Source organism: Acipenser ruthenus, chromosome 15, assembly GCF_902713425.1.
Source record: "Acipenser ruthenus chromosome 15, fAciRut3.2 maternal haplotype, whole genome shotgun sequence".
In the NCBI taxonomy this organism is placed as follows: domain Eukaryota; kingdom Metazoa; phylum Chordata; class Actinopteri; order Acipenseriformes; family Acipenseridae; genus Acipenser; species Acipenser ruthenus.
In genome coordinates, this window is record NC_081203.1 from 7,617,600 (window position 1) to 7,634,825 (window position 17,226).

The window sequence follows — 17,226 nt, forward strand, 5'->3', positions numbered from 1 at the left end:
CCCGCGGATTTTTTTTTTTTTTAATTCACTAGAATACAGGTAAAAGAAAAAAAAAAGTGCAATTCTGGGACACAAATCCGAACTAACGTTTTTTTGTTTTTTACATGTATTCAAAGGCAAAAAAATGTCTTTGTCCGTCAGAAATTATTTTTATCTGTGTGAGATTATATATATATATATATCTATATCTATATCTATATCTATATCTATATCTATATCTATATCTATATCTATATCTATCTCACTGCTGCTGCTGTGAGTGTGGGGGAGCCCCGGCATTGGCAGGCACGGAGTGTTCTCCTGGTACGCTCTTACTGTCGGCTTAGATCAGCCCGAGTGTTGCTGCTCACTGTATTTGCTAAATAAAATAGCTTTCTATTTTGGAAGATAAAAGTTGTACTCTTGGATTCTTACCGCCGCTACAATCGGGGTCCGTTTCTGTCTGCAATGTTATGATACAGGTCATACTTGCAAAACTCGTATATTAATCAACGTTTTAATTTTCTTTCATGATGCAATCTTACTTTTTGTTAAGTGGAATGCAAAAAAATTATAAAACAGTGAGTAAATGTTATTTTTTTTTTCAATGTACAACGCCCTCTTTTTAACATTTATTTTATTTCAAGTGTTGATTCAGGTTAAAAAACAATGTTATTACTTTATGGAAACATGTCTATGACCACTTTGTTTACTGTGAAGACACAACAAGGGCAGTGATTATTATTATTTTTTTTTTAAGTGTTGTCTACTTTGTTTTTACTTGAAATATTTACACGATTTAACTACTGTATTGCTTTCTTTGTTTTGTAGCCATAAGGGTAAAGCAAGGCCCTTCTTACTTCTGGGATATTTTAATACAGTATTACATATAATGGCATTGATAATGTTTTTTAAAACGAATATCCGAACAAATATCTACATCTTGAATGAATATCCAAAACATGAAAATGCCATGTCATGCAAAGGAACTCGCTGGGGACATGTTTGCACACGTGCTCTAAGAGGTGATGGTGAGTGAAATAATCAATATGTGCTATTTAGGGGAATGTACATATGCTATGTATGATAATTTTTGTTAAATAATACTTTGAGGTTTTGGGTTCATCTTTGTATTTTTATAACCCGGCCCGCGCCAAGCGCCAGAGTATCGGATCATGCCCGCCAAATGAAACGAGTTTGACACCCTTGACGCCTTCCGATCTGCGTGCCATAGTGATTGCCCTGACAAGTTTTGGATCAATTACATTGATCCTGAGAAATCACCAAACGCGAGAAAACTGGCGCTGGCAGTATGTACCATGTTTGGATCAACATATTGCTGTGAGGCATGTTTTTCAAAAATGAACATGATCAGAAACAAACACCGCAGTCGCAGTCGGATAACCAATGAACATCTTGCACAGTCTCATTACACCCAACTTCAAAAGGCTGACCTTGGAGATGAAGTGCAATTTTTCACACTAGACTCAATAAAATGAAAAAAACAAAACCTTCGCTAAATAATGTTGGGACCCCCTGCCCCTGCCCCTAGATAATGTCTTACATTCAGGTAATTGTGTTAAAACGTCACTTTCTTAAATTACAACAGACTATACCAACCTGAAATCGTGTTATTTCATTTATTTACTAATTAAAGTTTAGTTTCTGTTTAATTTCCCAAAAACAAACGCGCCCAACGTGGGGCTCGAACCCACGACCCTGAGATTAAGAGTCTCATGCTCTACCGACTGAGCTAGCCGGGCTGTTTCAATCCATGGGCCGGGTGGCGTCTCAAACTTTTACATCCCTAAAATTGACCTAAATCTCTCCATGTTTATTTTATCCCAACAGAATTCCCTTATGTGCAATTCTCGTAATACTGCCCCCCTGTAATTTTCTATGAAACTGCAGGTCATTGAAATGTAGAACCACGCTTACATATGTTATACGCATGTGGCCGGTTAGCTCAGTTGGTTAGAGCGTGGTGCTAATAACGCCAAGGTCGCGGGTTCGATCCCCGTACGGGCCAAGTACATACTTTTATTTTAATATCATTGACGTGCAACTTCTGTTTTACTTAAATGTCATTACTACTGTCCTATAAAACTATACACCAAACACGCCCGTACCCAATTCTGTTTTGAATTTATTTTCACCGTACTAATTTGAAATGTCAGATTTTTTTTTATCCAATATCCCAGAATTGTAAGTATGTTTTTAGAATGTGTATATGCTGTAGTCAATGTATTCGTTTTTTCAACTATTGGCTATCTGGGACCTTCAAATATTCTAAATGTGTACGTTTCTGTAAAGTGGGATATTTAATCGATTTTTTTTATCTCTTCTGTTGACATAAGGATTTATCATATAAAATGTTCTGTATATGAAGAGGGAGGTTGTCACCCGCTTATTTTGAATATCAATTCAGTTAAAACTAACTGCCCCTTTAAATGGTTCACGAGCTGTACATTCCAGCATCGGGCTTTGTGGCTTGTTGCTATGTACATGACGTCACACCTGGCAACCTCGCAGGCACGTTACCCAAACAGAGTGCTTAGCCGAGAAAGTAAATTGGCACAAAAAATAAAAAGGTTTGGGGTTCGGTGGGAAGGAGAGAACGAAATAAAGGATGCCTCCAAAAAAGAAAGGGAAAAGCGCTGAAAAGGGGGAAAAGAAAGATAGGGGGAAGGTGAAAGGGGGAACGCCCGCTGGAGAAAAGAAGATAGAGCAGCCGTTAACAGAGCTGGAGAAGGAGTTCTACCTGATCCAGATTCGGGACCTGGAAGAGAGACTCGAGAGGTCAGTTTACACCGGAAACAGGAGTGTCACGTTGTAATGTGACTCGTATTTATGTATTTATTTATTCATGTATTCTGCACATTGTGCCTCACCTACAGGGACGGGAGGCAGAAGTACCGTAGTTCATAGATATACCCAACAATCAAACAAAAAAAATCAATTTGTTTAGACACGTTTCTGAATTCTAGGTAAAGCCGCAGTGCTCCTCGCAAACCTGTTCAATATTACAATAATATACTGCAAGTATCTGCCGGCTTGTAAGATATTAACAGCGTTTTCAAAAGGTGCAAAATAAGAACTAGGTCGTAAAATGATTTTTAAAAACCTGACTAATGTAACCACATCACTTTATTTATATTTTTAAAGCGCCAGCAAGTGACTACATGACTATTGTATCTAAACCCTTTGAAAGACGTATACCTAGTGACCCAAATCCGCTTTTAGAAATCACTTTGCGACTTTGTTCTTATTTGCCCCTTTTGAAAATCATGCTGTAAATTTTGCAGCTCAGAAGTGAAAACAGATGGAATATATATATATATATATATATATATATATATATATATATATATATATATATATATGGGCTAAATGTTTTCTCTTACTAGTTTTGTAGTCTATTTGAAAAAAATAGTAAATTGAATAAAAAAAGCAGATTTTTTTTATTGTTTCACTAAACATAATACATACGTGAATTTGATTCCAACCTGATGAGAATTGCAGTCAGCATATGTGACTCTGTCAAACTCGCTTATTTGCACCACATTGAAATGTCCCGGGCAGAAATTTAAGTCTGTGAGGGAAAGCTCCTGTTGTTATCACACTGGTTGATATTCCTCACATGTAATTAACAGTAATGCAACTGAGATTTACACAAAGAAGTTGCATACAATATTGAAAATGATCTGAATATACTCATCAAGTCAACTCTGCTTATTGTCACTAGTCTCATTGAACTGATATTAAAAGGGGTTGATTGTATTATAAATTTACTGGATTATTGTGTCATTGATATCAAAGTTATTGCTTGTATTTGTTATTGTGATTGACTGAAATCTAGTACCATATTAATATAGGTATACTAAAAAGAAATGTAGTAGGACATTATACATGAAAATTATGTATTGTCTTTGTTTTCTTTGGATAGTGATGTATAAGTTAGAATCAAAGCCATGCAGTGTGTGTGTTATCTTTCCTATGAATTGTAGTGTACACCTCCCTGGCCCTTCTCCCATGACCCTGTATTCATCCCTGCAGATACCAGCACAAGTGTGATGAGCTGGAGGTCAGGGAGAAGGACTTTAGCTCTGAATTTGATCGCTTGACCAAGGACAAGAAGGAGATTGTGTCCTTCCTGAAGCGCTCTCTAGACCAGCGAGCGGATGAACTGGCTGACCTCACTGACCGGCTCATTGGACTCCAGCAGGCCAAGGAGGCAGAGAAGGAAGCCTGTGAGAATCAGCTGGCACAGCTCCGACACGAGTTCCAGGAGAGCAAGGACCAGCTCACCTCTGAGAACATGATCCTGGGTAAGGCAGCTTGCCTCTCTCCAGTGACACTATTACATTAGAGGTTCCTAGATTCCACAGGGATCGTCGCATTGGCTTTGGCACGCTCGAGGTTAGGGAGACAAAATCAGTAGTACAGCCGAGTATACTGGCCAACAGCGATCTGGAGGGCTAGTCGTAGTACTGGGTATAAAGAGGTGATTGGTTTGGGGATCGGAGGACCCCCATTGACCTTCAGTTCTCCTGAGCAGTTATGGGGATTGCAGTGAGGGAACATAATTGGAGAAAAATAGAGGTAAAATAATTGGACATAAAGGACATTAAAACCGGTAAGAGCACATGTAAAGTATGCAAATATATTTGTAAAGGTAAAAGTGAAATCGCAGATAGATAATATAAATGTTCAGTCTTAAGAAGCCGGACAAAACTAGCAACCTTCTTTATGGTATTTTGCCAAAAATGTAACAAAATAAAATATGCAGGAGAGACAGGTACAGCATTATATAAAATAATACAGAATTCACCTATCAAACATAAGAAACAAAAAAGTAAAATGAACCAATATCAACACTTTACAAAAACTAAACATAATATGAATGGTCTAAAATTTGTAGTTTTAGAAGAAACAAAATTAGATAACGTGAAATATAGAAAAATAAAGGAAAATAAATGGATAAATAGACTTAATGCCATGATGCCTGAAGGTTTAAATAGGAAAGAATAGTAGATTGTTGCATCATTGACTTTGTAGTAAATGACATCACACACACATTAATAGATTTAAATATAAATAAGTGACTGTAGATATCATAGCATCAAAAGCCTTTAAGTACCTCTACTGTTTGTTTTCAAACACACTTTTTCTTGCCAAAGCCATGTTAAACATACCGAAACATTGGGAAGTTTGCTCTTTTGAGACAACTAATATGTTACAAGACTGGAAACATCTGTTAGTTGAGGAGCTTTGATGTGCAGCTTCAGCTGTCTGGACTTCTTTTTCTTCTTACATTGCCAGTGTCCTTGGCTGTATTTTGTTATTTGTGATATTTTGAATGAGGACCCTAATAAACTATCGCAGTCTGTCTGACCTATTTTACATTGTGAACACCATAATTGCTTCCTATAGAACTTCCCTTTTTGCACTTGGGTATAATCTGATAAACTGTGCGTGTGTGTGCACTGTTTTTTTTAATGAGGATTGTGTGTTCTGCTCTGTACTATGTAGTGTAAATGTAAATGTATACCGTTATAGATTTCTATCCTTATCATCAGTTTTCTTTTGTTTCTTTAAAAAAAACAAAAAAACACTGAAGAGTAAATTTATTTTATCCTTAAAAGAAAATATGGTCATAGCTCCATCCTGGATAAACTACGAGCAAAGCTAACATGTCAGGGTTGAATTGCTTACTGTGACTCTGTAGATTCTAGTCTTGCTGGTGTTCTGAAGAGTTTTCTGTGCCTGCAGCGGGGAAGCTGGCGTCTGTGGAGGAGTTCCGGATGCAAAAGGAAGAGCTGATGGGACGGCTCACTGAAATGGAAGAGCAACTGGAGAAACAGGGGCAGGAGCACCAGACCACCATCTCTAACCTGGAGAAGAAGGCAGTGGTGGACAAAGACAGGTTACTGTCATTTACCACTGCTCTATAAAACTGCTACATGAGGGGGAATGAGAACCTCATGTTTTGATCCTTTCTTCAGCGAATTAGAGCTATTCCAGCGTTCATTATGACCCAATCAATATGTACAGAGTTTACATTAAACCAATTCTGATAGCAAAACCTTTAGGTTTCATTTTGCTATTCAAAGAAAGCTAACCTTACTAATTTCTGTCTCCATAAAAAAAACTGAACATAGGCTAGCAAATTTATAATAACCAAATTTACACTTGAAATGTTAGTCCACAATTAAAGTTTTTATTTTATTGCCATCTTTGCTTTAAGTTAAATATGGTCTGTGTGTTCACTTCAAGTTTAAATGTTTGTTGTTTATTTTCTTTTAGAAATTTTTAAGTGTGGCACTTTTGAGTGTAGTTATGAATGATATAGAACCTTGTGTGCACTCTATAGTGTGTTGACTGCCCAGTTTGTTTATATTCCCCAGCGGTCGTTGTAGCTGCAGGTACACGTATTCCCTCTGTGATTGCGGCTCCATCCTATAGACTCAGTAAGCTGATAGTTGTAAATGCTCTGTACCCTCCCTGAAGGCTGAAGAAGGAGATGATGGTACGCGTGGCTGCGGTGGCGGCAGAGTTTCGCCGGGTCTCAGACAAGCAAATGGCAGAAACCACAAAGAGGATGATCCGGGAGAATGTGTCTGTGACCGCTCAGCTAAGCAAGAGCTCCAGTAAGAGTCTGGAGCTGCTGCAGGAGAACCAGGCCCTGAAGGAGCTGGAGGAGCGGCAGAGACAGCAGTTGGGAGTGCTGGAGCACGGGCAAAAGGACCTAGCCAGGAAGAGCCTCAGCAATCAAAAGGTACATCGGATCCTGGGAGCTAGGGGAGCTAGGGGAGTTAGAGGAGCCGTAAAGGCTGAGTTTGACCAAAAAAAAAAAAAAAAAACCTCATGAAAAAGGTTTCAATGTTTACATCAATATTTACATTTTACATTTAAGAAATAATGTAATGCTTGATCACCTACTGCTCTTGTTCTGTAGCAGTGTGCTTGAAACTTGAAATTCATATTTGGCTTTAATGTTAGTGTTACAGAGCTAGTGTATTGAATTAATAACTGGATTTCCTGTCTTTTTTATTGCTGTTTAGGTTGTATGATATTGTTTCCCTCATTAAATTGAATTTTAAAGAATGTTTATTAAGGTTTTTTTTTATTGCACTGTCAGTGTGAAATTATACATTGAAAGCTAAAGCCATGTCTGTTATTGATGCCTGTTTCAGGTGGTGAGAATATTGACAGAGAAGTGCAAGGAGCAGCAGTATGTGCTGCAAGAATACATGGAAAAGGAACATGAGTATGACCAGCTGAAGTCTGACCATGCCACCCTACAACAAGAAGTGGAGGTCCTAAGGTAATGCGCTGAGGCTGTATCATGAAATGTTCCTGTCAGGACATGAGGAATCTATAAAGAGCTAGGATTAGGAGTTCTTTATCATGTAATGTGTTTAATCTGTCAATCACAGGGCCCTTCCCACCAGACAAAAAATGGGCTCTTAAAAATATATCACATTAAAACATTAAACTAAAAAAACATGTCATCTTTCAATAATCCCTTAATCTTTTTTTATTACCATGAGAAAAATGGTAATGCCTAATATTTATTAAATTGCCCTTGACTAATGTTATTAAAATCCAAGTAGGCTAGAGGGAAGTGCTCAAATGGATTGCAGATTTTCAATGCAAGCATTTTAGAACCTGGGTGTGGGGGGGTGATAGGTACGGGATGTTACAGGGGTTGTGATTGGATGAAGAGACCTCCTTCTCTGTTTATTGTCTGTCATGACAGGGACATTTCCTGGTACTTTTTTGACAAAACCTCCTGCTGCTGCTTTTTTTTATGCCAAGAGGATTCTTAGCTATTTGACTTTAAACACAAGCCATCACAGTAGGGATCCATGGGCAACTAAGATTCCTACAAGAATGAGCCAGAGGCCTTTCTTGATAGTATTTTTTTCTCAACAGTAAACTGGTCAGGATTGTTTTTAGTGCCACTGTGAATTATTTCCATTTACAAAATTATAATTTTTAGTATTTCTGCAACTGAAAAATAACACCAGTTTACTTTCAATGTCTGTTTAATGGCCATTTTGCCGACTGCACATGTAACCCCCAGTAAGAAAATACAAACACCTATGACAACTGAAAGTCAATTACAGTGTGCCAGTGATTTAGTCTACACGATCAAGTGGACTAAAATCAGACTAGAAAATCCTGCATATCTGTACTAACCTAATCCTGATTGCAGTGTACCAAACCGATGGTTTAAGTGATCGGAACAAGTGGAACAAGTTAGACCGATAATGGGGACTAACCTACAGCTATGGCCAAAAGTTTTGCATCACCCTATAGAATTAACACATTTTGCTTCATAAATTCCAATGAAACATGTTAAATAAAGTTTATTTAAAATGTAGGGCCTTCATATATATATATATATATATATATATTTTTTATAAAGTTAGTCGTTGCCAATTAGTTTTTATTATTTTCTCCCCAATTTGAAATATCCAATTATTTTATTATGCTCAGCTCACCGCTACCACCCCTGCGCTGACTCGGGAGGGGCGAAGATGAACACACGCTGTCCTCCGAAGCGTGTGCCGTCAGCCGCCCGCTTCTTTGCACACTGCAAACTCACCGTGCAGCCGCCTCAGAGCTACAGCGTCGGAGGACAACGCAGCTCTGGGCAGCTTACAGCAAGCCCGCAGGCGCCCGGCCAGACTACAGGGGTCGCTGGTGCGCGGTGAGCCGAGGACACCCTGGCCGACCTAACCCTCCACGGTCGGCTGTGGAATATCCTGGACTCGAACTCGCGACGTCCAGAGGGCCTTTATATTTTGCATGAGACTTTATCTTCACGGATCTGACTGCCCGAACGGACATAAGAAATGTACAGAATAAAGTTTTCAGTTGTTACTTGTCGTTTTAGAGGAAAAATCAGCTGTCTCTGTAAAAAAAATTACAGTTAATGCTTAGGACGAGCAAGCGTACTACATTAGTCTTATCCTTCACAGTACTAAGTTAATCCACTTGAACAAGATCATCACAAATCTGATTTGGTACCCTGCAATCGGGATCTTGTTTAGTCTGATTTAGCAGATGATCTACCTGTGATGATTAACTTCTGGTACGCTGCAATCGGGATTAGAAGGTGTACTAACTTTAGTCCACTCAAGTGGACAAAACCTGCTTAATCCACTAGTGAGACACATCAAGTGGACTACATTTGGTATGCTGCAATTGACCCTGAGAGTTTATGTAGAGAAAGGCTCATTGTCGTTAGTACTGTATCTTCAGTTTGGTTTTTCTGCAGACAGGAGCTGGCCTCAAGGAAAGACGAGCAGGGAATGAAGCATGCAGAGGCTGAGGATCTGAAGAGGTGTCTGATAGCGGAGCGGCAGAGCAGGGGCCAGCTGGAGAGAGTCCTCAAAGAGGCAGCCTTCGCTCTCAAGGAGGCTCTGCTCGTAAGGGAGTGGGGACAATTGAGTCTTTTGAATCCTGGGTTTTGACTGTGGTGATGACTTGAATTGTTAGAACTATATGGTCTGCCCTCCCTTAAAATAAACAAAACAACAAAATTACAAATATTGCACTTAAATAGTATTATAGATGCATTGACAGTATATGACGCAGTCCTACACTGCGCCATATACAATCAGAGACAGTGCTGTAACAAAAGTTCTATCTAAATAAATTTTTTTTTGTCAATTTTGTAAATGCAATTAAAAAAGTGAAATAAAGAAAACAATCCCTTCAAAAAATACAACTTTTTATTTTTTATTTCACAGGGTAGGCCGTAACTGTGTACATTTGAATGCTGCAGTAATAGCTCTTTTAGTTTTTTGTGCATTAGTCTAAGTTTATAAACAGTCCTTTAATAACATTCCTTAAAATAGTCCTTTCAGTTTTCTGAATAGGACCCACTACGCCTCTGCCACTTGCTGCTGCACCAAAACCCTCTCTGGTTTGGCTGCCTGAGTAACATGTCCTGTGTTATCCTACAGGAGGTACCGTCTACTATGAAGGAGGCTGACCTTGAGATCCAGACCCACGTGCGCAGGAGGCAGATGATGGAGAAGCTGCTTTCCCTGCTGGACAGCGCCGCTCTGCTAGGAGTTGGACCTGCTCTGAAGGAATTCAAAAGGGAGGCAGCCTCTATCCATGAACACAGAACCGAGTCTGGGTCAGACAGGTGCAGTACAGTCCAAGCATAAAAACGTGTTCACTAAAGACTCTGCAACGTCAGCCCTTTCATTCATTAAAGGCAAAGTCTCATTAGGGGCTGGTTGCAATGGCAAATATGTCAGCTGTGTCCTTGCCTTTTCATGAGCTGTCCACATGTTCTGAGTGCTTTACTGCAGCTACATGTTTTGCCCATTTCAGATTGTGTTTGATTAGCTACTGCTTACTAAATGGTAACATTTATAGCTATGTGGTTTAATAAGAAACGTTTTTAATGTTAGTTTTAGTTTCATTGCATGTGCTGGTTCCTAGATAATAGTGCTTATTTTTTAATTCTGCAGTTTGTTGTACAATTTAGTTTACTTACTGTTATGTAAATGTATTTTAAAAAATGTAAATGTGGCAGGCTTAACAGAAACAGTCTTTTTAATTGTTATTTTTTTTTAATTTGGATCATTTGAAAAGGAAGTATTACCTATTACCTGAGTGAAATGTATTTTTCTTATTGCAGACTCTCTGTGCTGCTGAAGGCCCCCAGACTCCTGCCGCACTACAGAATAGGAGACCTTGGGCTGGTGCCTCTGCCAGAGCAGACCCTCGCTACCACCCTGAACAAAGTGGCACCTCTCTCCAGGAGTACACAGCTTGAGCTGCACAAACACCTGGGCCAGGTAAATAGTGTGTGTATTTTAGGGGTCAAACAGGACGTTATGATGGCAATCAGAGCTACACTGCCACACACAGAGATTTAAATATGTCAGTCTGGCTCTTAATTGTAAAGCAAAAATGCAGATGGGATGCTGGTACAACAGGCCCTGGTTATCTCTGAACAGCACAGCACCCCCCATTACCACATTAGATAGAGCAGATAAAATAAAACAAAATCAAGCCGGTTCCAATTTTACTTCTAAATAGTCTTCATGCAGTTGTTTTGTGTGAACAGTCTTTGCTGTATCAGTGATTATTTTTATCACAAGGTAAAGGCAGAAACATTAATACAGCCTCCTCTCTTCTAGGACTTGGTGGCTTCAGTCACAACAGCAGGGAGAGCTGCATCATTTCTCCCTGAGGTTACTGCTGAATAACAAAATAAAAACTTCTACACACAGCAACTGTGTGTGTGTTCCCATTTGAAGGAATTGTTAGACGCAGAGCTTTTATTTTTTAGATTTCAAATAAAAACATTAAAAACACTGTAGGATGGATCTGATTTCTGAGTGTGCCTTGCTACATTATTTAATGAGCTTTTGTCTTGGTTTGCACAAGTCTGGGAGGCAATGTGGTATATTGGTTAGAGCACAGAACTTAATGTGAACACTATCAACTGGGTGTTGCTATTTTCACATCTCCACCTCAAACTGTATTTTCCCATGTAAATTAACCCACACTTTTTTCTATATAAAATGTACTGGGGGTTGAGAACGACTGATATTTAATCATAAAGGAGCAACAATATTAAGTTCAGATGGCAAACTGGAGATCCTCTTATTACGGGCAAAAATCAGGCCCATTCACTCACTGTGTGACCCTTTTTAGGGGAAAGTAATTTAATCCCAATGTGCTTAAAATGAGATGTGGCTATACGATGCTCCCTCTATATTTCACTATTCAGTATAAAATACAACTTTGAAAAAATATCCATCATTTACTTGATGCATTTTAACCTGTAATATAAATAACATTATTAAAATTACCCTTATTTAAAATAACTTGTCTTATTATAGGTAACAAGTGAAATGTGTTTAGTGGCATCAGCCAACTCTCCAAAACCACATCACAGTTAGGCATCCAAGAGTACCAAAGGGTGATCCTTCAGGTCAGAGATGCAGTTGTGGAGCTCAGCCAAGTGGCTTGCACAGATACCATTCAACACTGTGTTTTGGTTCTCGGTCTTTCAGAATAACACATGTTTAAACATAATAAATACACATCCACGAGGACATGTTCACTTTTGCACAGACTCAGAGTTTTCTGGTTCTCAGGTTGGCTCAAAATTGCCATTGCAGAATTCCAGGCTGCTTCTGTTTAAGACTCTTTAAACAGATATTTGGTTCCCCCTGAATGCAGCATCCTAGTGTCATGTTTTAACAGTGACCCCGCCCCCTTGTGGCAGTGTCATGCCTTGCGCCCCTGTCCCCTCGCTGCAGCTGGCTGTGATGTGTTGGAGTAGCAGCTCTGCGCTCTGCTCCAGCACCGCTCTCACTAGCTCCTGCTCCTCTCTGGAGAATCTGCCCAAGACGTGGCGCTCCACCGACACCTTCCCTGCAGGCCTGCCAATACCGACCCTCATGCGTGGCATCACCTGAGACAGACGGGCACAAGCAGCATGTTCATTAACATTTTAAGGAAACCATCTGGGGAAAATGGGGTTTCTTGAAAGATATTGGCCTTTGATATATCTTAGTCACACAGGTGTATTTTCATAGTCTTATCCTTGTTATTACAGCAGAAATATTCAATGTAATCTTTGTGATCAGCATCCCAGGGGGAATCATCTAGGTCAGTGTTTCTCAACCCTGGTCCTGGGGGCCCACTGTGCCTGCTGGTTTTCATTCCAAATGAGTTCTCAATCTCAGATTTCAAGTTACTTATAAAATGTTATAGCTAACTTGAAATCTGCAACTGTTAAAGAGTTGAAAACAATTAAAAAGGTCTAATTAAGCACTTAACTAAGATTATCAAAGAATACAACTGTGTACCAAACATCAGGACAATACCTCAATGTGTACAGTCTATATTCATCGCACATATTCGGTTGATTTCAAGGCCACTAAAATAGCAAGCAGGGTTCATCTAAACCATATAAATCACTTTGTTTCTGAGATACTGTATGAGGCTTTGACACTGTAGTTAATTGGTGTCATCTTTCCGTTACTGAGTAATAACAGGGCGGCTGACCTTCATAGAAAACTACGGGTAACAGTGTCTGGTTGTTGTTTAAGATGCAGTAAATTAATGAGGTAGTGTTTTTATTAGTCTATTTAGTAGTATTGGGAGGTTCTGGAAACAAGTAGGCGTGCTCTGGGACTACTACCTTATTTGGTTACACTGAGATCAAATCTTTTGCACATGACTGTACAGAGACACCAAAAAATCCAAACAATTGTGTGTCCACTTGTAGTGAACAGTACTTGGTCCTAAAACTAGAGGCTAACCCCAACTCACTCAGAGCAAAATATAAATAGATAATGACATAGAACTGGTATATCCACAAAACTAGCATTTGAAACCAAGACTAACACCAGCCAGCTTACGTCAGTTTTCAGGCAGTCCATACAGGAACGCACTCCATTGTGACCCCTGGAAAGTAAAGAGACAACGATTCTGAAAATACATTTATCCAATGGCAGCAAAATATTACTCGGCAAAATGTGTTGCTTCTTTTTTTAGGATGGGGGAGCTGTTATCCCATATGATAATCTGGTGTATGAGTGCTGAGGTCTCTTCTCTTTCTACCTTTTGAACAGGTGCAGGTTATCTAGGGTGCTGGTAGAAGGGCAGTTCCAATGCATCTCTGAACAGCACTGCTCACACACTAAATATGAAACAGCTCTAGATTGTTAATGAAGCTCCACATGGTTATGTCACACTGGTCCACACACACCTCTCATACGGGAATGCTGGCAGATCCGTCAGGTCCAGATTTTGTTCCTTACCTCGCACTGCCTCCTTGTTTCATTGCAAATTTCCCAAGGGGCTTGTCAAGCTCATCATGAATCAGATAAATGTCTTCTGGCATAATTTTAAATTTCTCAGCTTAAAAAGAAAAGAAAAGAATATTAATTGAATAATTTGTTTATTAATGAAACACGTATGTCAGTAATATCCCGCCATGGTGGTAAATAAAAAAAGCGCGCTATCAGTATGATGAAAAAGAAGATGACGTGACACACAAGAACAGTTCAGAATATGAATGCTCAAGCTTCATGACAGTTTGAGGAGCGATTTTATCCAGGTGTATGGAGAAAAGCAAATGTGACATACTGATGGACATACAATATGTTAATACCAAGTTTCTTGGTTCTCCTGTATATGCAAACATGTATGTGTGATATACAGATGGACGGATGTACAGACAGACACCCCCTACATCCCCAGAATCTGCTATTATCAATTACTTATCATATATAATGTCATTATCACATTTCATGACAATTTCCAGATATTTGGAGATTTTGTGAAGTGTGACATACGTATGACTGCCTCCACTATACCCTTCACAGCGGGATAATAATTTGAGACACTCTTGGTAAATTTTAATTAAAACAAAGATCAGGGCGCAGCGTTTGGAAACAGCAGCGACTCACCTGCCTTGGCCACGCTGGCTCCATTGATGTTCATGAGGAGACGGGGTTTGAGCAGCACCAGCTGGACCCCTTCCTGCTCGGACAGGACCAGCTCCCCCGATACCTGCCTGTCAACTCGCCAGTGCTCCGCCACACCCAGCCTGCCAGCCAGCGCCCCCAGCACTGCCATCCCCACGCTGTGCCGCGTGCTGCCCATGCCAGGGTTCCCCAGCCCTACCACCTGTAGCACAACACATGATTCAAGCACGCACTCACACATCTCAAGGAACTGTGCTCAAATGTGTCTTAGCGTATTAGGATCATACTGTGTGTTTCACTTTTGACTCATTCTCTCTGTTTTCAGACTGGAATCTGCAACCTTGTGTGAGGATGGAACTATCTATTTGGTAATTTAGGGATCTGATGGTCAGTTTTAAGGGTACAGCTGTGGCAGGTCTCACAAACTAGGTAATAAATGCCATTATTAAACAAGTTACAGTGTCTGCAGGTAGCACTGTAAACACTGTTCTACAAGTGGACTGAGGAACTTTGAAGCTCACTATGCTGCATGTTGAGACCATGACTCATCTGAGTTTTATTTTTTTACACTATTTTCTATAACAAAACATGAATAATGTGTCATGTGTCCTACCGTAATAATTTATATATATATATATATATATATATATATATATATATATATATATATATATATATATATATATATATATATAATTTCTGTAAATATTTACATTAGAAAACAAAAGTAGCTTTTTAGTATTGCCATTAATGTATGTTCCGTTGTGCAATATTACATATGAGATTTTTTTTAAAACCTTTTCCCCTCGAAATATATACCTTTTATACTAAATATAACTATTCTATACCGCATTACGAAATATCAGAAACACTGTCCACTCCAGTCACCAAACGTATTTAGGGCAGCTTCTCTAGAATAAAAGAAACATTTTGAACACTGGGTCCATACATCGAATTTAGATATATAAACCTAAATAAAGTGAATATGCTGTCCCTTTTTAATAATAATGAATTACCTTGGACTTTTCACTTACAGACAATACAAACGTGTCGATTGGAGCGAAAACCGCCTGCCCGTTTTTAATAGATCACTCAATGAATGACATTATGAATATGAAAAGGTCGTATAGTCTTACCATTTTCCGGCGTAGCTTTGGGTTCAAAGGGACGCTTGTACAGCTCATTTTCTGGTTCAAGGGTTGATAGAGCAGGACCTTGCTCACAAGACTGATAAACGCCCGTCTCATAATGTATGCGATAGTACTGTGAACTCGCTTTACCAAAAGTTGCAAATTAGACAGCATTAATCACCCAGTTGTTAACACGAGACGAGAACTGAAGCTGCTGATGCCTGAATGTCTGATGACGTTTTCTTTAGCGACAAGTATAGGAGTTTAGGCTTAGGGCGCCATGTTGGTGAGGGCAATGCCAAAATTACGGCTAGCTACTTGAGTTCAATTACTAGAGACACTAAACAATAAGAAAGGGACGTGGCGCGGCTGGCCGCGAGCTCAGAACATTTCATTAGATGATGGTACAGTATTCTCTGATAGTTTACTTGTATTATTATTTGTTTATTTAGCAGACTCTTTTATCTAAGGCGACTTACATAAACTAGGGTGTGTGAACTGCAGTCACAACAACGTCTCATCCCAAAGACGGAGCACAAGGAGGTTAAGTGACTTGCTCAGGGTCACACAATGAATCAGTGAGTGAGATTTGAACCGGGGACCTCCTGGTTACAAGCACTTTTTTAACCTCTGGACAACACAGCCCCCTACTACAGGTTAAAATGTTTCTGTTCCAGGGGTAGCTTGGTGCTCTGTGGACACAGTATTTTCTTTGCCGTGTGTGGTGTACTAGAGTAGGGAGATCATATTATATTGTGTATTATGGGCAAAATGTTATGCTCTTTCAGATCTGTAAAATTGCCAATAAAATATATTTCTTGTGTCTACTGCCCCAGTATTATTATGCAAGCTTGAGTGAAAAAGCAAACAAAATAATTGTCTTTGAGTATTTAATCTTGAGTAGTTGATTTTCAGAGAGCTAAACAAAAATGTCTGGGAATGGAAAACTAGCAGGTTTGAGTTAGGCAGAAGTATCAAACATATTTGATATACGTTAATATACAGTCCTAAAAACAGAATTATCTGAAGCTGAAATAAAATAAGCACGTTGTAGGGCATTACGTTTCTCTGCTTTCATTTGTAATTTGGTGGGGCACTTACCACCTACCTGGTTTAAAGCTGCTGTTAGTATGCACACATCAGCACGGTCAATTGAGTGTACATTGACATGGAAATATTGGAAACCAATTCATTTAGAAATCATTTTAAATGATGTATTTGCCATAATTCCAGGACACCTTATCCTGTGTAAAGTCATCACCTGTTTACAACACACGTATGTTTATTAGCAATTCCTGAGTTCAATTTTTATTTTTGTGATTTATAACATGTTAATATGCTGTGTGGATTTCTCTGATCAGATTCAATCATGAGTAAATAGTAAATTGTAAAAAAAAAAAAAAATACAAATACAAAATGGCAGCACATGTACAGGAGCAACAAAAAACAAACCGATACAGGAAAAACAAGTTTGCAAACTAGAACAAGGGAAATGGCTTGTATTTTATGAAAAATCTATGGGGTGTATTCAGTCTAAATAGCAGCTGATCTAATGTTTGAATCATTAAAAAATAAGTGTTTAAAAGGATCTATTTGCTTCACATCATCAGAAATAGCCAGTGGAGAACAACCTG

General features: G+C 39.1%; 2 protein-coding genes and 2 non-coding genes across 5 annotated transcripts; 2 read left to right on the top strand and 2 right to left on the bottom strand.

The window, feature by feature from the left end:
- Positions 1-1,669: 1,669 nt before the first annotated feature.
- On the bottom strand, positions 1,670-1,742 carry trnak-cuu (transfer RNA lysine (anticodon CUU)). Its single transcript has one exon. It is a non-coding gene; the product is annotated as a tRNA-Lys (tRNA).
- Positions 1,743-1,934: 192 nt separating this feature from the next.
- Positions 1,935-2,008, top strand: trnai-aau (transfer RNA isoleucine (anticodon AAU)). The gene has a single exon. It is a non-coding gene; the product is annotated as a tRNA-Ile (tRNA).
- Positions 2,009-2,130: 122 nt separating this feature from the next.
- Positions 2,131-11,328, top strand: LOC117422067 (cilia- and flagella-associated protein 157-like). Of its 2 annotated transcripts, XM_034036707.2 has the most exons (9): positions 2,133-2,778; positions 4,036-4,307; positions 5,752-5,905; positions 6,490-6,757; positions 7,176-7,306; positions 9,269-9,419; positions 9,960-10,147; positions 10,649-10,808; positions 11,154-11,328. In XM_034036707.2, exons 1-9 carry the CDS (start codon positions 2,609-2,611, stop codon positions 11,220-11,222), a joined length of 1,563 nt encoding a protein of 520 aa, XP_033892598.2. In that variant the 5' UTR covers positions 2,133-2,608; the 3' UTR covers positions 11,223-11,328. The 2 variants fall into 2 exon arrangements, with proteins under 2 accessions (XP_033892597.2, XP_033892598.2); XM_034036706.2 differs by having other exon boundaries at positions 2,131-2,778; positions 10,649-11,328.
- A 434-nt stretch (positions 11,329-11,762) lies between these two features.
- On the bottom strand, positions 11,763-16,030 carry LOC117422068 (probable peptidyl-tRNA hydrolase). The gene is made up of 5 exons (XM_034036708.3): positions 15,599-16,030; positions 14,445-14,664; positions 13,794-13,893; positions 13,392-13,437; positions 11,763-12,439 (listed from the first exon to the last, which is right to left on the bottom strand). The coding sequence occupies exons 1-5, from the start codon at positions 15,764-15,766 to the stop codon at positions 12,215-12,217; spliced, it is 759 nt and encodes a 252-aa protein (XP_033892599.3). The 5' UTR covers positions 15,767-16,030; the 3' UTR covers positions 11,763-12,214.
- Between the last annotated feature and the right edge of the window lie 1,196 nt (positions 16,031-17,226).